The 23,006-nt window shown below is 48.3% G+C and overlaps 1 protein-coding gene across 1 annotated transcript in view; it reads right to left on the bottom strand.

The window, feature by feature from the left end:
- The window catches only part of EFR3B (EFR3 homolog B), a 48,573-nt gene extending 27,013 nt beyond the window's left edge, over positions 1-21,560 (bottom strand). The window contains exons 1-3 of the mRNA XM_032652931.1: positions 21,492-21,560; positions 20,342-20,469; positions 11,214-11,364 (exon numbers count right to left, since the gene is read on the bottom strand). Coding sequence (XP_032508822.1) covers positions 11,214-11,364; positions 20,342-20,448 — 258 coding nt within the window. The 5' untranslated portion in view covers positions 20,449-20,469; positions 21,492-21,560. The remainder of the gene's footprint in view (positions 1-11,213; positions 11,365-20,341; positions 20,470-21,491) is intronic.
- Positions 21,561-23,006: the final 1,446 nt, after the last annotated feature.

The raw sequence follows: 23,006 nt of genomic DNA, 5'->3' as shown, positions 1-23,006 counted from the left end.
CATTGACGGGGTTATGCAGAAGAGGCATAGTGGTAATCCATGTGATCACAAGATCATTGATTAGACCCAAGTTCAGGAGTTCCAGAAACAACGATAGAGCTGGCCTTTGGCTACGTGATCTTCCTAAGCCCCACGGGCTAGCACACAGACTTAGGCTGACACCGAGGCTGAAATTAAATTTGGGTGCACTGCTGCTCTTAACCACCAACAGGATGTTCCCAGGCTGCACTCCCCACGGCCAAAGCCTGGCTTGGTCCATCCACTGAGAGGGCTCATGCAGCTATGCGCTTCTAACCGCAGATCTACCTCTAACTGGTGGGGTGACCTTTGAGTGGGACATTTGACTTCTCTTCTGTCTTGGTTTTCCCATGTGTGAAATAAGCAGCCCAGTCTTCATTCACGACATTTCTTTATTTTTTTATCGATGCTATATCTACTTCAAATATGACGAGGCAGCTTAAGATAAGACTACGTGTATGCGAGAGTGCACGCATTTCAGAATAATCAAAACAAGACTGAAAAAGAAAGGAGGCCAGTAATAAAGGAGAAACAGTCAAACAAAGACTTTGTCCCCAATATATAGTGACTGTGTAAACCCAAATGTATGTCAGGAGAATGAATAATCAGACTTCATGGTCACTGGTGTAGGAGTTTATGGGCTAATAGCAATGATGTTCAGAACATATATGTATCAGGTACTACCCTAAGCATCTGACATACATCAGCTCTTTTGTTTCTTAAAATGACTCTAAGTTAGAGAGATATTATTATTCTCATTTTACAGAGAGACTGAGACCCACAAATGTTACATAATTGCCCAGGGTCCTGCAGGAGAAACCCAGGTCTCAACCACGAGCCTCTCCAACAGAGCTCTGCCCAGAAAACCTCCAGCTCTGTTCCTGCTCCTGGCTTCCTCTAGCGCCTCAGGCCAAATGACCCAGGAGAGTTGCTCTGGGGAGGCGAGGGTGGTGGATATTGTCAGGGAGAACAAACAGAGGATGAAGAAGCCGCCAGAGGGGACCTTAGTCTGGCATTTGTAAGAGGGCTGCAGGAGTGAGGCCACTGGTTTCCAAACACTGCGGTACAACAGAGTCGAGGGGTCTCCGTGACCATGCAGATATCTGCCACAAGCCCCAGACGTGCTGAGTCAGCACTGGAGGAGATTCACCTGTTAGATGGTCTGAGGCTCACGCTTGAGAAACGCAGCAGGATCCCTGACAGGCAACCTGGCGGCCTCCCTTCCCTCTGGCCCCGCTCCCCACGCTGATACTTCATGGAACGATTCCTGATCTCTGTGGATGTGACATCAAGCCTCTTCACTTTTTTTTTTTTGGCTGTGCCACGTGGCTTGCAGGATCCTACTTCCCTGAGCAGGGATCGAACCCCCATCCTCGGCAGTGAAAGCATGGAGTCCTAACCACTGGCCCGCCAGGGAATTCCCAAGCCTCTTCACTTTCAACCTTGACTTTCCCCTTCCTCCAGTGCTGTGGAACCTCGAGGACTGGTGGCGCGTCAGGTGGCATGGCCGGAGTCCTGTTCACGCCCAGTCTGCTCTGACTGTTTTCCGCACCATACAGGCTGCTGAAGATTTCGACTACGACGCCCTGGCTGCAAGGTTAAAGTGGAGATTACAATCAATTTCTTTTAATTAATTAATTTTATTTATTTATATTGGCTGCATTGGGTCTTCGTTGCTGTGTGCAGGCTTTCTCTAGCTGCGGTGAGCGGGGGCTACTCTTAGTTGTAGTACGTGGGCTTCTCATTGCAGTGGCTCCTCTTGTTGCGGAGCACGGGCTCTAGGTGCGGGGGCTTCAGTGTTTGCGGCACACAGGCTCAGTAGTTGTGGCTCGCCAGCTCTCGAGTGCAGGCTCAGTAGCTGTGGCATGTGGGCTTCAGTAGTTGTGGCATGCAGGGCTTAGTTGCTCTGCAGCATGTGGGTCTTCCTGGACCAGGGCTCAAACCCATGAACGAGTGCACCACCAGGGAAGCCCCAATTTTTAAAAAATGGAACATTCTGTGATAGCCACAGAGGTAACGCAGGGTAGAAAACACGCATGGGGATTCCTTTCCTAGAACTACAGAGGCTTTTTTCTAGGCCGGCCCAGCAGTCACTCCTGAATCTCCCCTAGCTGGGCCAGCCACAGCTGCTAAGCTCACTGGAAAATTCCCTCACTCTTTTCTCTCGTGACTCTCTGCATCCCCAGATTTTTACTCTTCTAGAGTCTTCTTCCCTGGAAACTTAGTTTTGAGTCTCCTTCTCAATTTTCGATTTTAAATGGTGCTCTATTTAAGTGGACTATACTCGCCTACATCTGCCGGGCCCACAGTCAGACAGCCGTGTCCTCACTCTGCTTCTTGTCACCTGTGTGCCTGTGGACATCGTTTAACTTCTGAGCCACTGTTTCCTCATCTGAAAAGTGGGGGTGATGGGGCCTATGCCACGGGGTGTCACCAGGGTTAAGCGAGGGATGTATGCAGAGCCTGCCCGGAGGAATGCTCAGGGCTCTGCGCTGCAGTGAGCATGGTGATAGGGGTCTTTAATGGTCTGCTCATCAACTCCGGTCCTCGGCCCTGGTGCAATGTGACCCTTGTCCTTTCCAGCCAGACAATCACAGAGGAGGAGCCCAGATGGGCAGCGTGAACCATGCAGGTGGCCATGCAGGGTGCCGGGGGCAGGTGTGAATATGGAAAGAAGGAAATGAGTTAACAGCCACCCTGATGCCCGAGGGTGGGAGTTGAGGACGGTGGCAGAAGGCAGGGAAGTTGGAAGATGAGGGCCAAGCCCCCTGAAGCACCCTTCGGGAACCGAAGTTCAGTTAGTGCAATAGGATGGGACAGAGCCCAGCACCGAGAGACAAGGAGGTGGGGCTCGATGGGAGCTCTGGGCAGCCGGCACAGCAAAACCGGGAAGATGTGGCCGAGCATTTGTTTTCATCTCTTTAACGTGCATATATCACCTCCTAGGAATGTGAATGAAGTGGAGATAATTAAGAAAAGCTCCCTGAGTTCCTGGGATAACAGGAACTGAGTGAATTCAAGGCTTACTGTAAGTGAGGTTCCTAGTTCTAAGAGGCTTAAACTTTTTCCGGTCCCAGGACTCAGCAACGCACAGTCGTGGAACGAGCGTCTGCGGGGCGATGTACAAATACATTCAAGACACTGCTTCACAGACAGCACTCCACTCTCCACGCGCCTGCCGCTCCACTTCATTAGAAAAACAATTTCGAATATGGTTATTGTGAAGCATGTTGCTTTGTTTTGACTCACACTTTGTTCCGTTGGGAGCCTTCAAAATATTCCTTGAAGAAGCTATTTATAGACACGGGAGTTTGTGTCTGGAGGAGCCACACCAGGCCCCGTGCCCCATCTCTAACGCCACGTGTGGATGGCAGCACTCTGCGAAAGGAGTTAACGCCTATATTCTGAGAAATGACAACATTAAATATTTCTATGGCACTTGCCGCTCAGGCATCATGTTAGTTTCCCGGGGCTGCATGCCCCCAGTCTCTGCCTCTGTCTGCATATTGTTTCCTCCTTTGTGTCCAATCTCCCCCTGCTTCTCTCTTCTAAGACCCTTGTGATTGCATTTAGGGCCAACCCGGATAATCCAGGATAATCTCTCCATCCCAAGATCCTTAACTTGGTCACATCCGCAGAGACCCTGTTTCCGTATCAGGTGACATCCGCAGGTTCCAGGGATTGGCACGTGGACATCTTTTGGGGGACCATCTTCCAGCCTACTGAAACATCCATTACCTGACATAATTTTTGGCAAACCAGCGAGTATAATAGGAGCGATACTGCTCCCATTGTGAAGATGAGGAAACTGAAGCTCTAAGGGAGCCGCTGAATTATTTCAGGTCAACCCGCTTGTGACAAGTGGAGCTGGGGCTCAAATCTGAGAATTCTGATACTTTGATGCTCTCTGCCCTCCACCAGTGGTTTTTAAATTTTACTGTGTATCAGAATGACCTGGGGAGCTTGTTGACAATGTAGACTTTTGAGCCACCCCAGGCCTGTTGAACAAGACTCTCTGTGGGTAGGACCTAGGCATCTGCATTCGGAACAACCCCCCCCCGCCCCCGCCCCACCAACTCCTACCCTGGAGATTCTGGGGCAGGGCATCTACAGACCCCACGTCCTTCGTTCTTTTACTGGAAAGCTGGACCAGTAGCTGTGGAAATGATCCGAGGCAGGCTAGGAGGAAGAAAGCTTAAGCAGTATATTCTGGCCTCCTCCTGTCCTTGGTAACGGAGGCCAGTCAAGGCTGGAGAGATGGCCACCTCCTTTGAACTGGGGTGGCTTGGGGTTGAACCAAGGGGTCCATCTCTGAGGCCCGGGAGGCTGCAGCCTCCAGGCTCAGGCTGTCGACCAGCCAGGCCGTCGCCTCGCTCTCTGGGACTCTTGCTCTGTTACGAGATCTGGTGATGAGGCTGCACTCGATGCCATCCAGAGGGACTGAACCCCGTTTATTACATTACGGGTGGCACCAGGGCTAATAAGAGAGGCAACATTTGGTACCAGGATCTCTGAGCATCCTTGGGAACCCTTGGTTTGATAGCTTGTCAGGAGGAGCTTCCCTTCCCTGAGTCTGAAACTACGACAGCACAGACGACCTGCCCAGAGGACCTGGTCAGGGAACGTTGGCCTGCAGTAGCCCCATGGGGGCAGCTCCGAGGGAGCCCACCTCAAGCTGCTCCTGAGTCCTCCAGGGCTGACAGGAGGAGGCCAAAATGGAAACTTTGGTAATTGTGGTTCAGAGGATCAAATCCGGGGGACCTGGTCATGGGACCACACCCACTGTAGGAGTCCACTTGGGAAACATGCCCAAACCTGGCTGAGATGGGGTTGAGACTCTAGGGTTTAAAACAGAGCCTTCGGGGCTTCCCTGGTGGCGCAGTGGTTGAGAGTCCGCCTGCCAATGCAGGGGACACGGGTTCGTGCCCCGGTCCGGGAAGATCCCACATGCCGCGGAGCGGCTGGGCCCGTGAGCCATGGCCGCTGGGCCTGCGCGTCCGGAGCCTGTGCTCCGCAGCGGAAGAGGCCACAACAGTGAGAGGCCCGCGTACCGCAAAACAATAAAATAAAATAAAATAGAGCCTTCATCCCTCCTATTAGAGGCAGAACAGCGTTAGGATTATGAGAAGGGGTTTGGAGCCAGAATGCATTTCTGAATCCCACCTCCCACTTGGTAGGAGGCTGATAGGAGGCACGTTTCTGAAGCTCCCCATGCTTCGGTCACCCCATCTGTACAACGGGGCCAGCAAGAGCAGCTGCCTCATGGGCTTGGTATGACCAGCCCATCAGAGTTAACAGTTATCACCTCATTTTTCCCCCAGTGGACTTCTGGCTTGCTGTCAACACTCCATACGTTTTCACTGGGCCCATTTACCTGTGTGACTCACTGATGTTTTAAACACTTGATACAGCAGGAACTTCCTGGCTGCTTCACCCCTACCATTGTTAGGTCATACTTTACAAATGGCTTTTGTTAAAATGCTAATTGCCTAATGCACAAGATCGTGAAAGAATAAAGTTGGGGGTTTTTTTGTTTTATTTTTTTAAGATATTGCAATGATGAGGAAGGTCTCCATAGCAACAAACTGGAGACTGTGAAGATGTGACACTTCAAAGGCCAAGGGCACCACTAGGGTCACCCTTCCAAGACCAAAGTTTCAGCTCTTCATATACAACAAAGGGTGCCAAGTTTGCTGGAGGAGATTACCAACGCTCTGGCACAAGCAGGAAGGAGACACGGTTGTGTGAAAACTGAGAGTTACTAAGGGGCTGGGTCAATAGAGAGAAAGCGAGCTCCAAATATTGACATTGCAAAACCAGCTCTCCCTGGGTCTGGAGAAGAAGCTGAGCTGGTTGGCCTCACTTCAGCACTAGCCAAGTCTCTCGAAGAAGAAGTCAGCCTTTCTCTCTTCTGTAGATGGGCATTCTGAACCCAACTCCCTGCCATCAACAATAGAACCACAGTGTAAAATACTGGGCAGAGGGATTCCCTGGTGGTCCAGTGGTTAAGACTCCACACTGCCACTGCAGGGGCCGCGGGTTCGATACCTGGTCGGGGAACTAAGATCCCATGTGCCGCTCAGCACGGCCAAAAAATAAAATACTGGGCATAGAGAGAACCCCAACTCTTTCATGGTAGGACTGCAGGCCTTTTCGTTGTGTTAACCTACATAAGGAAAAATGGGAATGGTTGTTCTGTTGCACTAAGATGAACCCTAGCTGGAAAAGACCTTGTAAACCACATGGTTTTGACTTTAACACCCCCTACCCCGTTCTCCCAACTGCTCTTGTTTATAGCAACTCCCGGGAGCAGTCTTCACTAAAGCCAGAGGAACAGTCCTACTGTGACATGATCGTGCCCTGCAAATCGCCTGCCAACCTGGGCATAGTGATTCCCTAGACCTAGGACATCCTCCCCTGTCTACCCATATTACATCTTTCCTCCTTCAAGATTCTTTGCAAAACTGACTGTGGTTTTAAAAACTCCTGGGAAAGCCCAGTCTCACTGCCTGAGAAGGTGATCACTCTGGTCCCAAGTAGTCCCACGTGCTAGCCAGCCTCCAAGGCCTGCACTTGGGAAGCACGGACCTAGGGAAGCACTGGCTGCCTCTGCTCTAAGATCCCCATCATTTGCTGGCGCTGACCCCCGTGACCTGAGCTCTTCCACTGGCATCACAGTTCTGCCCTGACCTCCCTTCATGGAACCCACTTCTAGGCTGCTGGTCTCCAGCAGTGCTGATTTCTGTCGTGGTGTGGAAGATGAGAGAATTTCTAGTCTATAGATGACAAGTTGCAACCACAAGAGTTGATAAAATTGTCCAGAGGGAGCATATGGAGTGAGAAGAGGACAGAGCAGCAACCTTGGAGACCACAGACATTTCATGGGGACATGCAGAAAAAGAATCAATGAAGGAAACTCTATTAGTTTCCTATTGCTGCCGTAATAAATCACCACGATTTAGTGGCCTAAAACAACACAAATGTATTACCTTGCAGTTCTGGAGATCAGAAGTCTAAAATGGGTCTGCAGGGTTGCATTCCTTCTGGATGCTTCCAGAGAAGCATCTGTTTCCTTGGCCTTTCTAGCTTCCAGAAGCCACCTACATCCTTTGGCTCCTGGCCCCCTTCCTCCATCTTCATGGCCATCAGAGGAGCATCTTCAAATCTCTTCCTCTCTGTCTCATCTTCTGTCTGACTCTGATCCTCCTGCTTCCCTCTTATAAAGGTCTTTGTGAGTACATGGGGTCCACCTGCATAACCCAGGATAATCTCCTTATCTCAAGATCCTTAACTTAATCATATCTTCAAAGTCCCTTTTGTCATGTAAGGTAACATTCACAGGTTACAGGCATTAGGATGTGGACATACTTGGGGGACCATTATTCAGCCCACCATAGAAACGCAGAAGGGTGGGCCAGGTGGGAAGAGCTGGGATGACAGGGCCAGGAGGTCAAGGGAGTATGAAGAAGGTGCAATGAACGGGGAGAAATGCCACCAGAGATAGAAACATCAGCTGAAAAATGAGTGAGGAATGGGTTATTTGCGTGGTTTCCACAGATTTCTAGCTGCAAAGACAAAAAAGTACTTTTATAATGGAGAGAGCCAGCTGTCACTACCCTAACCTGGGATGGCACTTAGCATCCATAAAAGTGGGGCACCAGACACTTGTGGTCCTTTTGGGATGCTCAGTGCAGGACCCAGCACTCCCCGTGAAGTGTTATGCCTCAAAGTATTTAACCGCATCCAGTCAAACCTTCAAGTCTAATTCTAGTCTGCAGGAAGTATAAGAGACAGGAGAGCAAAACGAAGGACACCACAAGGAAATAATCAGACAAACCCAGACTGTGGGGCATTCTGCAAAGTGGTGACCTGGTCAATATCATGAAAGACAAAGAGGGGCAGGAGAGGGGTTGCGACTGGTTAAGAGACATAAGGGACACAGAAAACAAAGTAAACACATGATCTTTACTGAATCCTGATGGGAAAGACAGCAATACAAGACAGTGTGAGGACTATTAGGGAAATTTTTATTTGGACCAATTTTTTTTTTGTGTGTGTGTGTATGTGGTACGCGGGCCTCTCACTGCTGTGGCCTCTCCCGTTGCGGAGCACAGGCTCCGGACGCACAGGCTCAGCGGCCATGGTTCACGGGCCCAACCGCTCCGCGGCATGTGGGATCCTCCCAGACCAGGGCACAAACCCGCGTCCCACGCCTCAGCAGGCGGACCCCCAACCACTGCGCCACCAGGGAAGCCCGAAAGAGCAATTTTTAAAAACTCAGGTAAAGTTCACAAAACATAAAATGAACCCTTTTACAGTGCACAGTTCAGTGGCATTCAACACATTCACAATGTTTTGCAACTAAAGCAAACCCCCAAAGGAAACCCACCTCTTGGTCATTAATCGGTCACTTTCCGTTCCTCTCCCTCCCAGACCCTGGCAAACACTAACCTGCTTTCTGTCTTTATGGACTCACCTATTCTGGATATCTCAGCCAAACGGAAATATAACATGTGACCTTCTGGGTTGTTTGCACCTTTTGGCTACTGTGAGCAGTGCTGCTATGAACGTCGGTGTACAAGTATTTATTTGAGTATCCATTTTCCGTTCTTTCTGGTATATACCTAGAGAGAACTGCTGAGTCATATGGTAATTCTATATGTTTAACTTTCGGAGGAACCACTCAACCGTTTTCCGCAGTGTCTACATCATTTTACATCTCTGCTAGCAACGTACAAGGGTTCCAATTTCTACACATCCTCACCAACATGTCATTTTATAGGATTTTTAATAACATAGCCATCCTGGTGGGTGTGAAGAGGCATCTCACTGTGGGTTTTTTTTGACTTGCATTTCCTTAACGATTAGTGATGCTGAGCATCATTTCATGTGCTTATTGGCCATTTGTGTATCTTCTTCTTGAATGTCTGTTCAAGTCCTTTGCCCACTTTAATTGGGTTTTCTTTTTGCTGTTGAGCTGTAAGAGTTTTTCATATATTCTGGTCACTGGACCCTTATCAGATATACAACTTGTAAATATTTTCCCCCATTTGGTGGTTGTCTTTTCACTTTCCTGACAGTGTCCTCTGATGCACAAAAGTTTTTAATTTTGAAGAAGTCAAATTATCTATCTTTTCTTTTGCTCCTTTTGTTTTTATTGTCGTATCTAAGAATCCATTGCCAAATTCAAGATCATAAAGATACACCCCTATATTTCTTCTAATCTATAGGTTTAGCTCTTACATTTAGGTCTTTAATCTACTTTGAGTTAATTTTTATATATGTTGTGAGGTAGGGATGAAAGTACAAACTTTAAATCCGTGATCCTTCATAATAATTTTATTATTTACACTAGGCTAATATATTAGACTGTTTATGTGAAGGACCTCGGTATTCTCATATTTAATATTTTCAGTTTATCCTCACAGAGTGACCTCAGAAAGTCAGGGCACATGGTCATTGCACTGTCCCTGAGACACACATTTGGACCTCTCAGGCAATAAGGCAGGTATGCAGAAGCCAATCCCTAAGCAGATAATTGAGCTTAGCTGGCTCTGGCTCCCCCTCATCCCCTGACTTTCCTGGTCTCTCACTGTCATCCCAAGTTCAGATATTCTCATTAAAGACCTGAAAGCAGCACTTAAATTAAAAAAATTATACTTTACTGCATATGATGTACAGGAATGGTATTAGCAAAACCAGACTTTTTGCTGACAAGTTTTACCGTAGCTTCAATCCTTGGGGTGGTCAAGTACAAGCTGGATAAAGATCCATTAAGGATGAAGAAAGAAAGAGAGAGGAGGTCCCAGGCTTAGAGAGCTGGAAAAGAGCATCTGGTTGAGGGACACCGCCAGCAAAGCCTGCCTCTGAAGCTGAACTCTGAATCTATTGCAATTATCTGACTCAACTTTCTTATAATCACCTCTCCTTACATAATCTCCATTGTCTGCAGTACGGTAATCATTAGTCAACTGCTTTCTTGCTAATACTGTGATTCACTGTGATGGGGAATCTAGGAATTGGCAGGATTCTGAATTTTCAAGCCTATAGCTAACAAAATGCCTACCCTGGGCCAGGATGTGCTGTAGGGAATGCTAGCGCCGACAGCTACATGCTTCTACGTCTCCCCCGCCGACCCCTGGGGAGACACCCTCTGGGTGCATTGATGACTGGTTTAGTTTCCATGTACATGTTCTCTTCTAGACTATAGTTATCTTAAACAGGGCAAGTGAAACAGTAACTGAAGCTGTTGCCAGGGCAACATGACAAAAGAATTTACCCTCAGCTACTGTATATGTAATTTGTCAAAGGCAGCTGGCTCACAGAGAGAGGAAAGAGGGGAATAGGCTGTTAGTTTTGGTCTTTGAAAGAAGAGTTGAAAGACTATCTTCTGGTTAAATCAACTGAAGTAGAACAGAAAAGCAGCTGTGACCTGTGTAATAAACACTCAGAAAAGTCAGGTGGGAAGGCTCAGAAGACAAACCTTAAACTTATTTTTTTTTTCCTGGTGATATCTGTAAAATAGTTGCATGTCAGGGCTTTTAATACCAAGCTGCTTGAAGACCTGGAGCTGAAAGTATTCCCTGAAGGGGAAGGAATAGAGAGACAGCAAGAAATGGAAGAGAACAAGCGGGATATTCAAGTATGTTAGATACATGCAAAGCTGAGAGTTCTTGACACATCTGATAGCTCTTCTCTCCCAAAACTATAAGCCCTCATGATAGCAGGCACTTGTACTGAGACCAGTTACATTACAAAGCTTGGACTGAGTTCAGTCCACTCAGGGTATCAATGAGAAGCCAGGCTCATGAAAGATAACCCGCTCGAGGTTACCCAGCTAGGAAAGGGCAGAACTAAGCCAGAAGCCCTGTTTCCTGCTTCCCTGTGATCTTCCCACTTATCTGATCCCTCTGTCCTGTGAACATCCGTTTACTCTGTCTTCGAAAGAAGCACAACCTGGACAGCTTTCAAAGTATGCCCCATGGAGTCAGGGGCCAGGCTCTGAGGGCACTGGGCACCCCCTGCTCTCAAAGAAATACCTCCTTTTCTATTTTTACATCTACTGGGGCCTCACCTAAACTTATTTAAGGGAAAAATCAGAAACCAAATAGGAATGGATCATAACAATGCTGACCCAGAGGTTCTACACCCCCTCCCCACCATTCCCACTTGCAAAGCCCCTTGGGCCTCCTTACCGAGTTGGTGCCAAGGATCTGCAGGTTGGGCTTCTCAGACTCAAGCAGCTTGGCCACCATCTTGAGGAAACTCTCCACGAAGAGGTTGATGCTCTGGCAGTGACAGGCCATGAGCAGCTGGTCCAGCGCCTCCATAGCGATGCACACGTACCTGGGGAAAGCAGCATCATTGCCATCACTCAGCCTCGTGCCTGTTCCGCCCCCACTGCGTGGCTGGGGCAATCTAGATGGCAGTGCAGTGACCACCTGGGCAGCATCCAGCTAATGCAGCTCTCCCCCGGGTTGCTGACGACTGGACAGTTGTTCCAACAAGTGCTCACTCCAGCCCAGCCCTGAGAAGCAGAATGAGGCAGAGCTGGAAGGGAGCCTAGAAATGAATTCATCCAGCCCCTTATTTTACACATGAAGAACTTGAGGACAGACAAGGTACACCATTTCATGAGGAAATACAAGCAGAAAGAACTGATGCCCAGAAGAGCAGCTTCTGAACTCAAACCCAGTGAGGTCAGAGAATTACTCATCAAAGTCAAGACGGGTTTGTTGACACTGTCCTTGTCAGTGCAGGGGTGTAAGGATGAAGAAGTCCTTTAACTTAAAGAGCCTAGAGTGGGAGGGATAAGATAAATACACAGATATCTCCTCTAAAGGGAAAATAAGAAATGTTACCAAAAAAATGACATCCCACGAGGGTTCCAAAGAAGGAAAGAGGCTCTAGTGGGGAGGAAGCAAAGAACTTAATGAAGAAAGTTTATGAAGAATCTGAAATGGGCCTGAGGACCAGCCAACTGCAAATGTTAAGGAACATAAAATTGCAATTTTTGTAGTTGAAGACCTCAGAAGTTCTATAATGAAGTACTAATCAAACAATGCGGTTGGGCTTCCCTGGTGGCGCAGTGGTTGAGAATCTGCCTGCCAATGCAGGGGACACGGGTTCGAGCCCTGGTCCGGGAAGATCCCACATGCCGCGGGGCAACTGGGCCCGTGAGCCACAACTACTGAGCCTGCGCGTCTGGAGCCTGCGCTCCACAATGAGAGGCCGCGACAGTGAGAGGCCCGCGCACCGCGATGAAGAGTGGGCCCTGCTCGCTGCAACTAGCGAAAGCCCTCGCATAGAAACGAAGACCCAACACAGCCAAAAATAAATAAATAAATAAATGTTTAAAAAAAAAAAAAACAATGCGGTTGACAGTGGTACTATGTTTGGATGACACTCAGCTTGCCCAGGGAGCATTTTTACCTCATGGAGAATAAGACAGACACAGAATGAAAATTCTTTTCTCCTTATGCAGCAGGTGCTCTGTGTCAATTCTAAGTCTCTAACCACTTAATTATTCTAAAGACTAAAACCCAAGTGAATACTTTCACAAACTAGGAACGCACGACATCCATTGGTGAAGAGCTGCCCATCCCATTTTCTGACAACCAAATGAACACCTCTTTATATTTCAAGCAAACCCTAATAACCTCTATCCTTTATTCACAATTCTACTTTTAGAAGCAGCAAAAAAGAGAGTTGAACCTTCTCCTACCTGCCAGCCCTTCAACCACATGGAAACAACGATCTCATTTACCATGTTCCTCTCTTCTCCATGCTAAAAATACCCAATCCTGGGAATTCCCTGGTGATCCAGTGGTTAGGACTCTGCGCTTTCACTGCTGATGGCCCGGGATCAATCCCTGGTTGGGGAACTAAGACTCCCACAAGCCTTGCAGCGCGGCCAGAAAAATAAAATAAAATAAACAATTGAAATGCCCAGTCCTTTCCAGACTAGCCTTTGCAGGACAAACCCCAATTACTGTCTTCTTCAATGCCTCTCTTAAATCCCAAGAAAAAGGTCACAACTCAAATTCCTACTGAGAATCAGGAATACACATCGAAGCTCAAACCCAACGTTTGTTCCACGATAGTGACATAATGAGCATTTGGTCAGGTAAGGCACATCATGAAAGATACATCCCCTACATACCAAGCATTTGCATTCTAAAGAAAGCAAGGCAGGGCTTCCCTGGTGGCGCGGTGGTTGAGAGTCCGCCTGCCCATGCAGGGGACGCGGGTTTGTGCCCCGGTCCGGGAAGATCCCACATGCCGCGGAGCGGCTGGGCCCGTGAGCCGTGGCCGCTGAGCCTGCATTCCGCCACGGGAGAGGCCACAACAGTGAGAGGCCCGCGTACCGCAAAAAAAAAAAAAAAAAAAAAGGAAAGCAAGGCAGACATTCATAGAAAAAGGTTAGCTTTTAACTTCTAATAAGGGAGACTCTGCAAAACTATTCTGGTTAAAATCTTTACAGTTTTCATTAAGGAGTTAGGTGTCTAGGGCAGAATGCTAAATGTCTCCCCTGGAATCTATTTTTGCCCTTTTCACTAGTCATTTAGAAGTTTAGCTGAGCTGTGGCTGCTCACTGGGAACATTTCCCAGCCTCTCCTGCTGCTAGGTGAGGCCACGTGACTTCCATGTTGCCATTAAAATGAGAGGGAGTGATGTGAGCAACGTCAGCATTGCTTGCTTGAAAGACAGGATTGTCCTCCGGGTCCTCTCTTCCCTCTTCCTGCTGGCTGCAGAGTGGCAGCCAATAGATGGCCAGAGGTGAAAGCCCCGGATGACCTCATGGGCGGAGCCCACCAACCCAGACTGGACTATTGCATGAGAGGGAAAAAATATTTCCATATTGCTGAAGCCACTGTATTTTCAAGTCTCTTTATACCCTAAACAACACAAGTATCTGATAATCAGGTTTAGGAGTGCTTTAGAAACCTGAGGGCACAAATAAAAGTGAATCTTGAGCGATCCAAAGCAACTCAAGTGACTGCCCTCACAGGAAAGAGAAGTAAGGGCTGAACATGACTCCATCCTGCAAGAGGGGAGATCAGGCAGGCTCCATGTACTCGGAGTGTGGCCATGTGCCCATTACAGGGTGGTGACCCCTCTACTCATAGAGCCATGTGGAACACAGGAAGTACTTCCTGATACAAACAAAATGCAGGCAAGGTAGAGTGAGAAGAGAACTCCAAACGTACCTGGGTGCTAAGGAGTCAGGCTGATGCCTCTAAGTCAAAGCAAGTAGCAGAAGGCCTCTCTTTAAGAAGCGGCCTGGAGGGACTTCCCTGGTGGTCCAGTGGTTAAGAATCCGCCTTCCAATGCAGGGCACACTGGTTTGATCTCTGGTCGGGGAACTAAGATCCCATGTACTGCAGGCAACTAAGCCCTCACGCTGCAACTACTGAGCCCACGTGCCACAACAAAAGACCCAGTGTGCCACAACGAAGATCCCGTGTGCCACAACTAAGACCCGAAGCAGCCAAAAAAAAAAAAAAAAAAAAAGAAGCTGCCTAGTGTCAGGTTTATATGCCGTGTATATAATAGGGGATGAATTAAAAGATTTTTTCTTTATGTTTTGATCCAAATCATATCTCTTTGAAGGTTAGGCAGATAGTACAAAACTCTTGATTAGCTAGTCTTTGTTTTAAAACAGAGTTTGGTTAAATAAAAAGAATGCACAGGAAGCATGACTATAGGATGATTTCTGAAGATACTACAAAACCACAACACAAAGCTCCACAAAGCTCTTGTGGCAGCCACTCAGTTTCAGACATTGTGCATCTGAACTGCCTCACACATAAGCCAGCTTTGCAAATCCATGTGTATGAAAGTAACAGCAGTCATGACGTTTTCTAAATGTCCTTTTTTAAAGACATCAGTCACCATTTCTTCAGTACCCTTGCCCTAACTTCTTTACCAAACAACCGTAAGTAAAACAGCCCCTCTACGCTGAAATTTTCCTTCTCACTTTTGTAAAATGTTTATTTCTTTTATTTATATGAACTGAGTCAGCTATTATTATTGTTTAATATTATTAAATATCATTAAATAGCTGTCTCTGGGCACATTCACAAATGGATCTGGTCATGCTCTTATCTACAGAATGTCTTTCAAATACAAAGGCAGCATTGGGTGTTTGGGCTCGTTTGGTGAACTGGAGCCACGTTTTCTCGTGCTCTGGAGGGCCCGCCAGTCCTCGATAGCCTTGCCCTTCACAGGATGTCACAGCCACAGTTCAGGATACCTGTCGTGCCTTGCAGACCCAGGCCTGGCATGTTCCGGGTCCACTGTATAGGCCGTGAAGCAGACTGATTCCTGCAGGGTTGGGGAAGCAGCCTGGGCCGGGGCCCTTCCAAAGGCACAGGTTTTCCCCGCGGAGAAACCTGGACACATTCTGGCAACCAAACATGGCGGATGGGAAATGGGAGCAGGCAGCATGGAATTCTCTTCTTCTATGAATCATCCCAGCATCCTTCTGCATGAAGGCTTTCACCATTATTTTATAGAGTTTAAATGAGGGAAAGGAAGGGGCGGGGTGGGGTTTGGCAAGAGAAGAAACCAGAAGGCCTCCCAAACCCCAGAGCTTAGATTGCTGCTTTTCCCTTTCCTGTAAAAATATTCCCAGAAAATCCTGATAAGGAAAACCATCCTTTGCTAGCCAGAAAAAAAAAAAAATTGGCTACTGACCAAGAGAGGAAATTTTGATGGAAAGTGAAAATGATGGTAGAAGTGAAACAGAAAAGTAAAAAAGTTTAAGGCCTAGTTCTCTGAATACACACTCCTTCAATCCCCATCTTTGATCCCAACACTAAGGATGGAAGGATTATAATTGCGAACTTGAACTTTTCAAAGTATCTCAGAAGATTCGAAGTCAATGGGCTTTGGAACCCCCTGCTCGCTGCATCGGTCCTATCTTACAACCTTCCTGGGTACATCTCATCCATTAAGTCTATACTTTCAAAGAGCCCGGGCTTCTCAGGGTAACGTCCACTCAACAGGACTGGGGCCAAACAGGTTAGTTTCAGCAGAGGTCTGCTCTGGGCTTGGTATCCTGAAAGGAGTCCAGTGTAGTAATAGGTCTGAGAAACTGGCCTGACTGGGTAGTTGGAACAGGATAGGGAAGAAAGGAGCTGGTGAGAACTAGCCCACCACAGGGGCCCAAGGGAGAGGCAAGAGTAGGGCATGGACCACAGCAGCAGGTGATGACCAGGGATCTTGGATCCACTAGTAGGGCTTCCCAGTAGGTGAAGAAGGCAGAACTCAGGGAATCTGGGATGGACTGCGGTTCACAGGCAGCAAGTGAGGTCAGGAGAGGCTACTTAGCAGGTTATAACAACAGGAACTCAGAGTCATGGGCCAACCAAAGCAGAAGGTGAGTTATAACAAGTGAGGAAAATACACAGGGGTGGGGGGGGGCCTGTGCTTAGGAGTGAGGCAGGAAATACCTTGAATTGAATTCCAGAACAGGCAGCTGCTTCTGCTTGAACACCTTTCACTCAGTCAGGAGTGGGCTTAGGAGCCTCCAGGAAAGGAGGAACCGGCAGTCAAAGTCTGAGAACCAGACTTAGTTGCAGAGGAAAGCAGACCTAGGGTCAGAGATGGGAACCAGCACGCAGAGAGAGGGGGCGGCTTTAGCAGAGCCAGTCATTGCCCAAGAATCACTCAAAGAACCTTGACGAAGAACCTCTTATTCTGGGCAGTCTGAATGTATTTAGTCATGTCTCCACTGCTGGACAGAAACTTCTGGGTTTTAGCAGCCAGAAGTAGGGGTTGCCCTCAGCCAAGGGAGGGAAGGATCAACTCGTCATCTAGTAGGAATCTGTGACATCTCTGTCTGAAGGGTCAGCTCCGTCCTCCAACCAGGTTCAGGGTCCTTCTGGGGACAGTGTATCTCTCGGGAGCCCCACCAGCGCAGCTCCAGGGTCAGGCTCCTCAGGGAGTAGCCCACCCCTCTTTGGCATGGGCGTCTCCATCCTCCAGGCACTGGGGAACCTGACAGATTCTAATGTGGCCTTCTGAACGTGGTCATTGCTCCACGGTCATTGTCAGCTGACCCTGAATCTCACCCAGCACTGCCGTTAGCTCCCTTGCTCTCCAGTTTCTAGGGGTGTTCTAGCAGTTGGGCTGAACTGGAAGGAGAAAAATATGAAGAATTCTCACTTTTTGCTGCTCTGCATCACTGCCCATCACAGCGCACACTGAGTAGCAATACCTTGAAATTTGTATCTTATCCTCTCTCCGCCCACGTTTGGTTATCACCCTTGATGCTAAACACATACGAGCAGAGGAGGGTGGATCTGCCACTGGGTCCAACACCCAAGGTTCACGTCCACGTGGTCAAACCATAAACACAGACACCTGCGTGGTGGTAGGGAGACAGCTCCTCAGACTGTCTGCAGGTAAATATTTCACTCTTCCAAACCTGCCACCAGGGATTAGGACAATGATGATGAATGTGGCATTGGGTAAGGAAAGACAGGGAGGGAGAGGAGAGAGAACAGGAGTACAGATCTAACAGATTTTTCTTCTCCAAATGTTTATGATTAGAGCCCCCAGAGAGGCCGTCAAGGCTTTAAATACTTAGATGCTGCAATGGCTATTTTTAACAGAACGATACCAATTTTGAGTTGCAGTTCTAAGGGCAGTGGAATGTTTCTGAGTGGCTCTGCTGGCTACAGGACATTTTTACTCAGAGAACCATCACTGCAGAGAGGGCAGGAAAAATTAGTATTAAATGTTTAATGGTATCGCTTGCATATTAGTTTCAGGTTCAGTCTAGGATAAAGTCATTTTTACCTGCTTGAGCCTGCTTTATAATATGTCAAGGCGATTTATATAATCAGCACGTTCGTTATATCCATGCCCTTTTTACTGAGCGTGTAACCTAATTTTATTATAGAAAGGGACCATAGAAATGAATTGTTTCCGGTCTTGCTTTTATACCGGGGATAGCTTGATGTAAGCGTGGCTGGTGGGTCCCGTGGAGGTGTGGACCTCTACACACTGTCAGCACAATGCAGATCTTTACACTCTGGTTCTCACTCCACCTTCCTCACCAGGAGGAAGGGACCTTGGAGGGTGATGGGGCTGATGGATGGTCGTAGGGTGGGAAAGAGGGTCCAGGGGAGAGATCACTGCAAAGGCTCAGAGGCCAGAAAGCCAGGGGGGGATCGTCAGCTAGTCCATCTGGAATGGGTTTAGAGCAGCTGTGGCAGGTGCGGATGGGTGAAAGGCAAGTTGGGGGCAGGTAATGGAGGAGCCCAGAAATCAAGCCGAGACCTTAGATTGTACACTAAAGAAGCCAGGAAAGTATAGCTTGGTCTGTGTTTTGAAGATCACAGTGTTGATCTGGAAGGGCCAGTACAGGAAAGATGGGAAGCGGGGAGACAATTTTCAAGGCCACTGCCATAATCCGGAGCCTGCATCAGGAGAAAGGTAGGAGCAGAGGAAAGTAGAGGATGGACATAAAAGGCTTCATAGAGAACAGAACCAATGGGACTTAGGAACAACTGCCCTAGATCTACCCTTCCCTTTGCTCCAACAGCCATGCCACCAGGGACATCTTAGAGCTCTCTTTACATCCAGCCCCACTCCAGATTGTGGCATGATGGTAGCATAACAAACACGGTATGTCCTGCCGTTGACTTTTTTCATTTCAGGAAGTAATACATGCTCAATAGAGAATATTTAGGAAACACAAAAATGTAGATAGAAACCAAAAACCCCAGCCACATTGTTCACAAAATATTAAGAGTACTCAATATTTTGGCATATTTATTTTTACTGTATTTTCCAGGCATTGAGATTTGTTATTGTTTTTAACTTGATTTAAATACTGTGTATATAAGTATGTATTCTATTTTTCATTTACTTATGGCATTTTCCATATTATATGGAAAGTATGTTTATAAACACCATTTTTATTGACTAGGTAACGTTTCCTGAAGCGATAAACACCATAATTTACTATTCTCCTCTAGTTGGGCATTTAAGTTACTTCCATCTTTTCAGTATTATAAAAATTACCATAACGAGCATCTCTGTGTGTAAAGTTAGATTATATATAAGATTGATATGGTGGGACAGATGAATAGAAATGGAATTTCTGGATCAAAGGGCATAAGTGGTTTTGAAGCTCTTGACATATATTTCAAAATTACTTTCTAGAAAGCTTCAACCAATTTGTACTCATTCTAGAAAAGTATGAAAACGCCTCTCATTTTGCCATCCCTGGGTTAACACTGGAAATTATATATACTTTAAAAAAAAAACCAATTTGATAAGTGAAGGTGGTAGCTTAGTATTTCAATCTACCTATTTGGCTGTTTAATCTATTGATCAGGGACTTCCCTGGTGGCACAGTGGTTAAGAATCCGCCTGCCAATGCAGGCGACACGGGTTTGAGCCCTGGTCTGGGAAGGTCCCACATCTAGTGGAGCAACTAAGCCCGTGCGCCACAAGCCTATGCGCCACAACGAGCCTGCGCTCTAGAGCTTGCGAGCCACAACTACTGAGCCCACATGCCACAACTACTAGTTCCCCCACCAGGGATGGAATCTGTGCCCCCTGCAGTGGTAGGGTGGCGTCTTAACCACTGGACCACCAGGGAAGTCCCTCCTTGCTTTTTAAGAGAGTAAGCTGAATGAGGCAGGGTGGGTTTGGTGAGAGTAACGGCACATTCTGGGTTCAATGGTGTGTGAGGGCTTCTGGATAGAGACACGGGGGTAAATGGAGGCTAACAGAGGTGCTCCTAGGAAGCCAACAGCCCCTTCTTCCCAAATCTTGGCAAGAGCATCACATTTTACCTTTGGAAAAGCACAGGGAACCCACTCCTCACTCCCAGTCCCCATTTTCTCAGGCTGTTCAACAATCCAGTCTATTGACATTTCTTAAAAGGACCCTGGGACTTCCCTGGTGGCGCAGTGGTTAAGAACCCGCCTGCCAATGCAGGAGACACAGGTTCTGTCCCTGGTCCGGGAAGACCCCACGTGCCGCAGAGCAACTAAGCCCGTGCGCCACAACTACTGAGCCTGCGCTCTACAGCCCGCAAGCCTCAACTACTGAGCCCCCGTGCCACAACTACTGAAGCCCGTGCACCTAGAGCCTGCGTTCCGAAACAAGAGAAGCCATCACAATGAGAAGCTCACGCACCGCAACGAAGAGTAGCCCCTGCTCGCAGCAACTAGAGAAAGCCCGTGCACAGCAACGAAGACCCAGTGCAGCCAAAAATAAATAAATAAAAGGACCCTATGTTTTGCCCTGAAAATATATAATTTCTGCAAATCTCTCTCCACCCTCCCATACTACTTACCCATATCGATGACGACCCACATCACGGATGAGCCTCTCAGAGAGGTAGGCGCCAATGCGATCGAGCTTTTCTGGAGCTGACAGGGCGTAGAAGGTCAGCTTCTCCATGTTGGTCTTCACCAGGCCATCCTGTAAAAGACAGATCATCCTCACTGTGGCCATGCGATGGCTAGAAGACTTCAAGTCTAAAGGTAAATGGTCATTCAACTTAATCAACACTTACCAGAGTGCCTATAATGTATGCGACACACACATGTGGGTTTTGGGGATCTAGAGATGATTAAAACATAGACCCTGCTCTCCAGGAACTCACAACTTCACCCAAAGTGTGCTAGCTATAAGCCAAAATAGTCAGTGATATAAATGTACATATGTGTGTGCATGTGTACACTATATGTATTTACATATGTGTATGTACATGAAGGTATATATGTGTGTGCGTGTATATGTGTGTATATGAATGGATGACAAGTCTTCAATGAAAGCAATGCAGGATTAAAACATATTGGATATCCAACATCGAGAAGTAAACAGGAAGAAGGCAGCTCTGCAGCTTTCAGGGAATTGTCCAGAGGATGTTGGAAATGTGACCCTCCACTGCCTATCAGGAAGAGGTCATTGATTTCCAGAGAAGAAGTCAAGTACATCAGACCCTTTCCGAAACCACATAACCCATAATGAAGCCTGACCGTAGAGTGGCAGCTTGGAAACCAAGAAGCCAGGTGTCCCCTGTGCCCACTTGACACCTGGCAGATACCAGAGGGAGTGTGGAGAGGACACGAGCTCCAGAGCCAAAACCCAAGAAGGGAAATGCTCACACCTGACAACAGAGAAATAGTACCATTCTGAGTTAGCGGCTCAAGGAACTATCACCCAGAGAGACATGAGTGAAGAGAACGCTGAGCAGTGGCCAGAAGCACCGAGCACACCGAGACACACTCCCAGAGCCCTCTGCGGATCCTGCCTGCAGAACGGTCCAAAGCTCCTCATTCTTCAGGCTCCCAGCTGCCTCTGGTCACCGATGGGGCCGTGGCCGAGGTTTTGGTGTGTCTGAGTGAGTCCCGGGGCCTGCCCTCCCTCGCAGCAGCCCCCAGGGCCCTGGATGGGGTAAGGTGGTGAGAGGCATGCTGGTGGCAGGAGACGAGACCCACCTCGGGATCCTCAGGGAAGATGTTGTCCACCAGCCTTTTGTACCTGGGGCGCAGGGCACCGCAGCAGCCACATACACCTGCAAGGGCAACAAGAAACACCGGGGAGCTAAGCCTCCTGGTTAGGCCGAGGGGACCAGGTTGGGCCGTTTGTGAGAAACCAGACCCAGGCTGGAAACAGAAGGGTCCCTCCCTTAGAGCGCCAGGGCCTCGGTCCTTCCCACTGCTTCCCCAGCCCCAGCCCCACTCCAAGACGTCTGCCTTTTCCGCTGGGTGTCTTTGCTTGGAAATCAGGCATAGGTGCCAGCAGACCAGCACCTGTTCAGGAAGCCAGGCCATAGAACACACACGTGTGCACACGTGTGTACACACACGCACACACACACGCACGCACACACTCACCCCCACACCCACACTCACACACCCACTCACACCACACCTCCCCACTCTCACACTCTCCCCCACACCCACACACTCACACTCCCACGCACACTCACTGCCACACACACACTCCCCCCACACCCCCATACACACACTCACACACTCCCCCACACCCACACTCACACACACTGTCACACACATACACTCCCCACACACCCACACCCACTCACTGTCACACACTCCCACACCCACTCTCACACACACCCACACTCCCACACACACTGTCACACACCCATACCCACTCACTGTCACACACACACTCACATACTCCCCACACACACTCACTCCTCACACACCCACACACACTCACTGTCACACACACTCACACACTTCCCCCCCACTCACACCCCCCCCACTCTCACACACTCCCCCACCCCCCACCCCCCCACTCTCACACACTCCCCCCCACCCCCCACACTCCCACACACACACACTCTCACGGACACTCCCACACACACCCACTCACACTCACCCTCTCTCTCTCTCTCTCTCTCTCTCTCACACACACACACACACACACACACACACACTCTTGCTCTCTCTCCCTCTCTCTGGGAGAAGACTATACAACGGTCTCCTGCAGCCCATGACTCTTCCCCAGTGTCCTGGAAGATGGATGCAGCTTGGAAGAGCGGCTGCTGCACCTACCCGGCCCCCTCGTTTGATCCCCACTTCTTTTCTACTCTGGTCCTCAATCTCCTTTACCACCTTCTCTCCTGGGGCCATTTCCATTATAGAATGTTATGTGAAACTATGATAAATTAACACTACATTAATTATTAACATTTGAAAATGCATCTTTAATGCAGTGTGACTGCGGTGTTTGAAAGCCTTGGTGTTTGAGAGTTGGAGGGCTTCAGGGGGCCACCCAGTCAGTGGTTCTCACCACTAGCCCTCCCCCACCCCAGGAGGTTCTCACCCGTCTGGGGCAAAATGAAAAAAAAACTAAGAATAATGTACCACATTTTCAGAAAGCTGAAGACTGACATGCGCTCCTTCTTTGTATTTTGGTGCTGTGAAATGACAGCATTAGGAAATCAGTGATAATAAAACAAACCTGGGGAAAATAAAAAGTTG

Source organism: Phocoena sinus, chromosome 13 (assembly GCF_008692025.1).
Source record: "Phocoena sinus isolate mPhoSin1 chromosome 13, mPhoSin1.pri, whole genome shotgun sequence".
Lineage (NCBI taxonomy): Eukaryota > Metazoa > Chordata > Mammalia > Artiodactyla > Phocoenidae > Phocoena > Phocoena sinus.
This window is presented reverse-complemented; position numbering and strand designations above follow the sequence as displayed.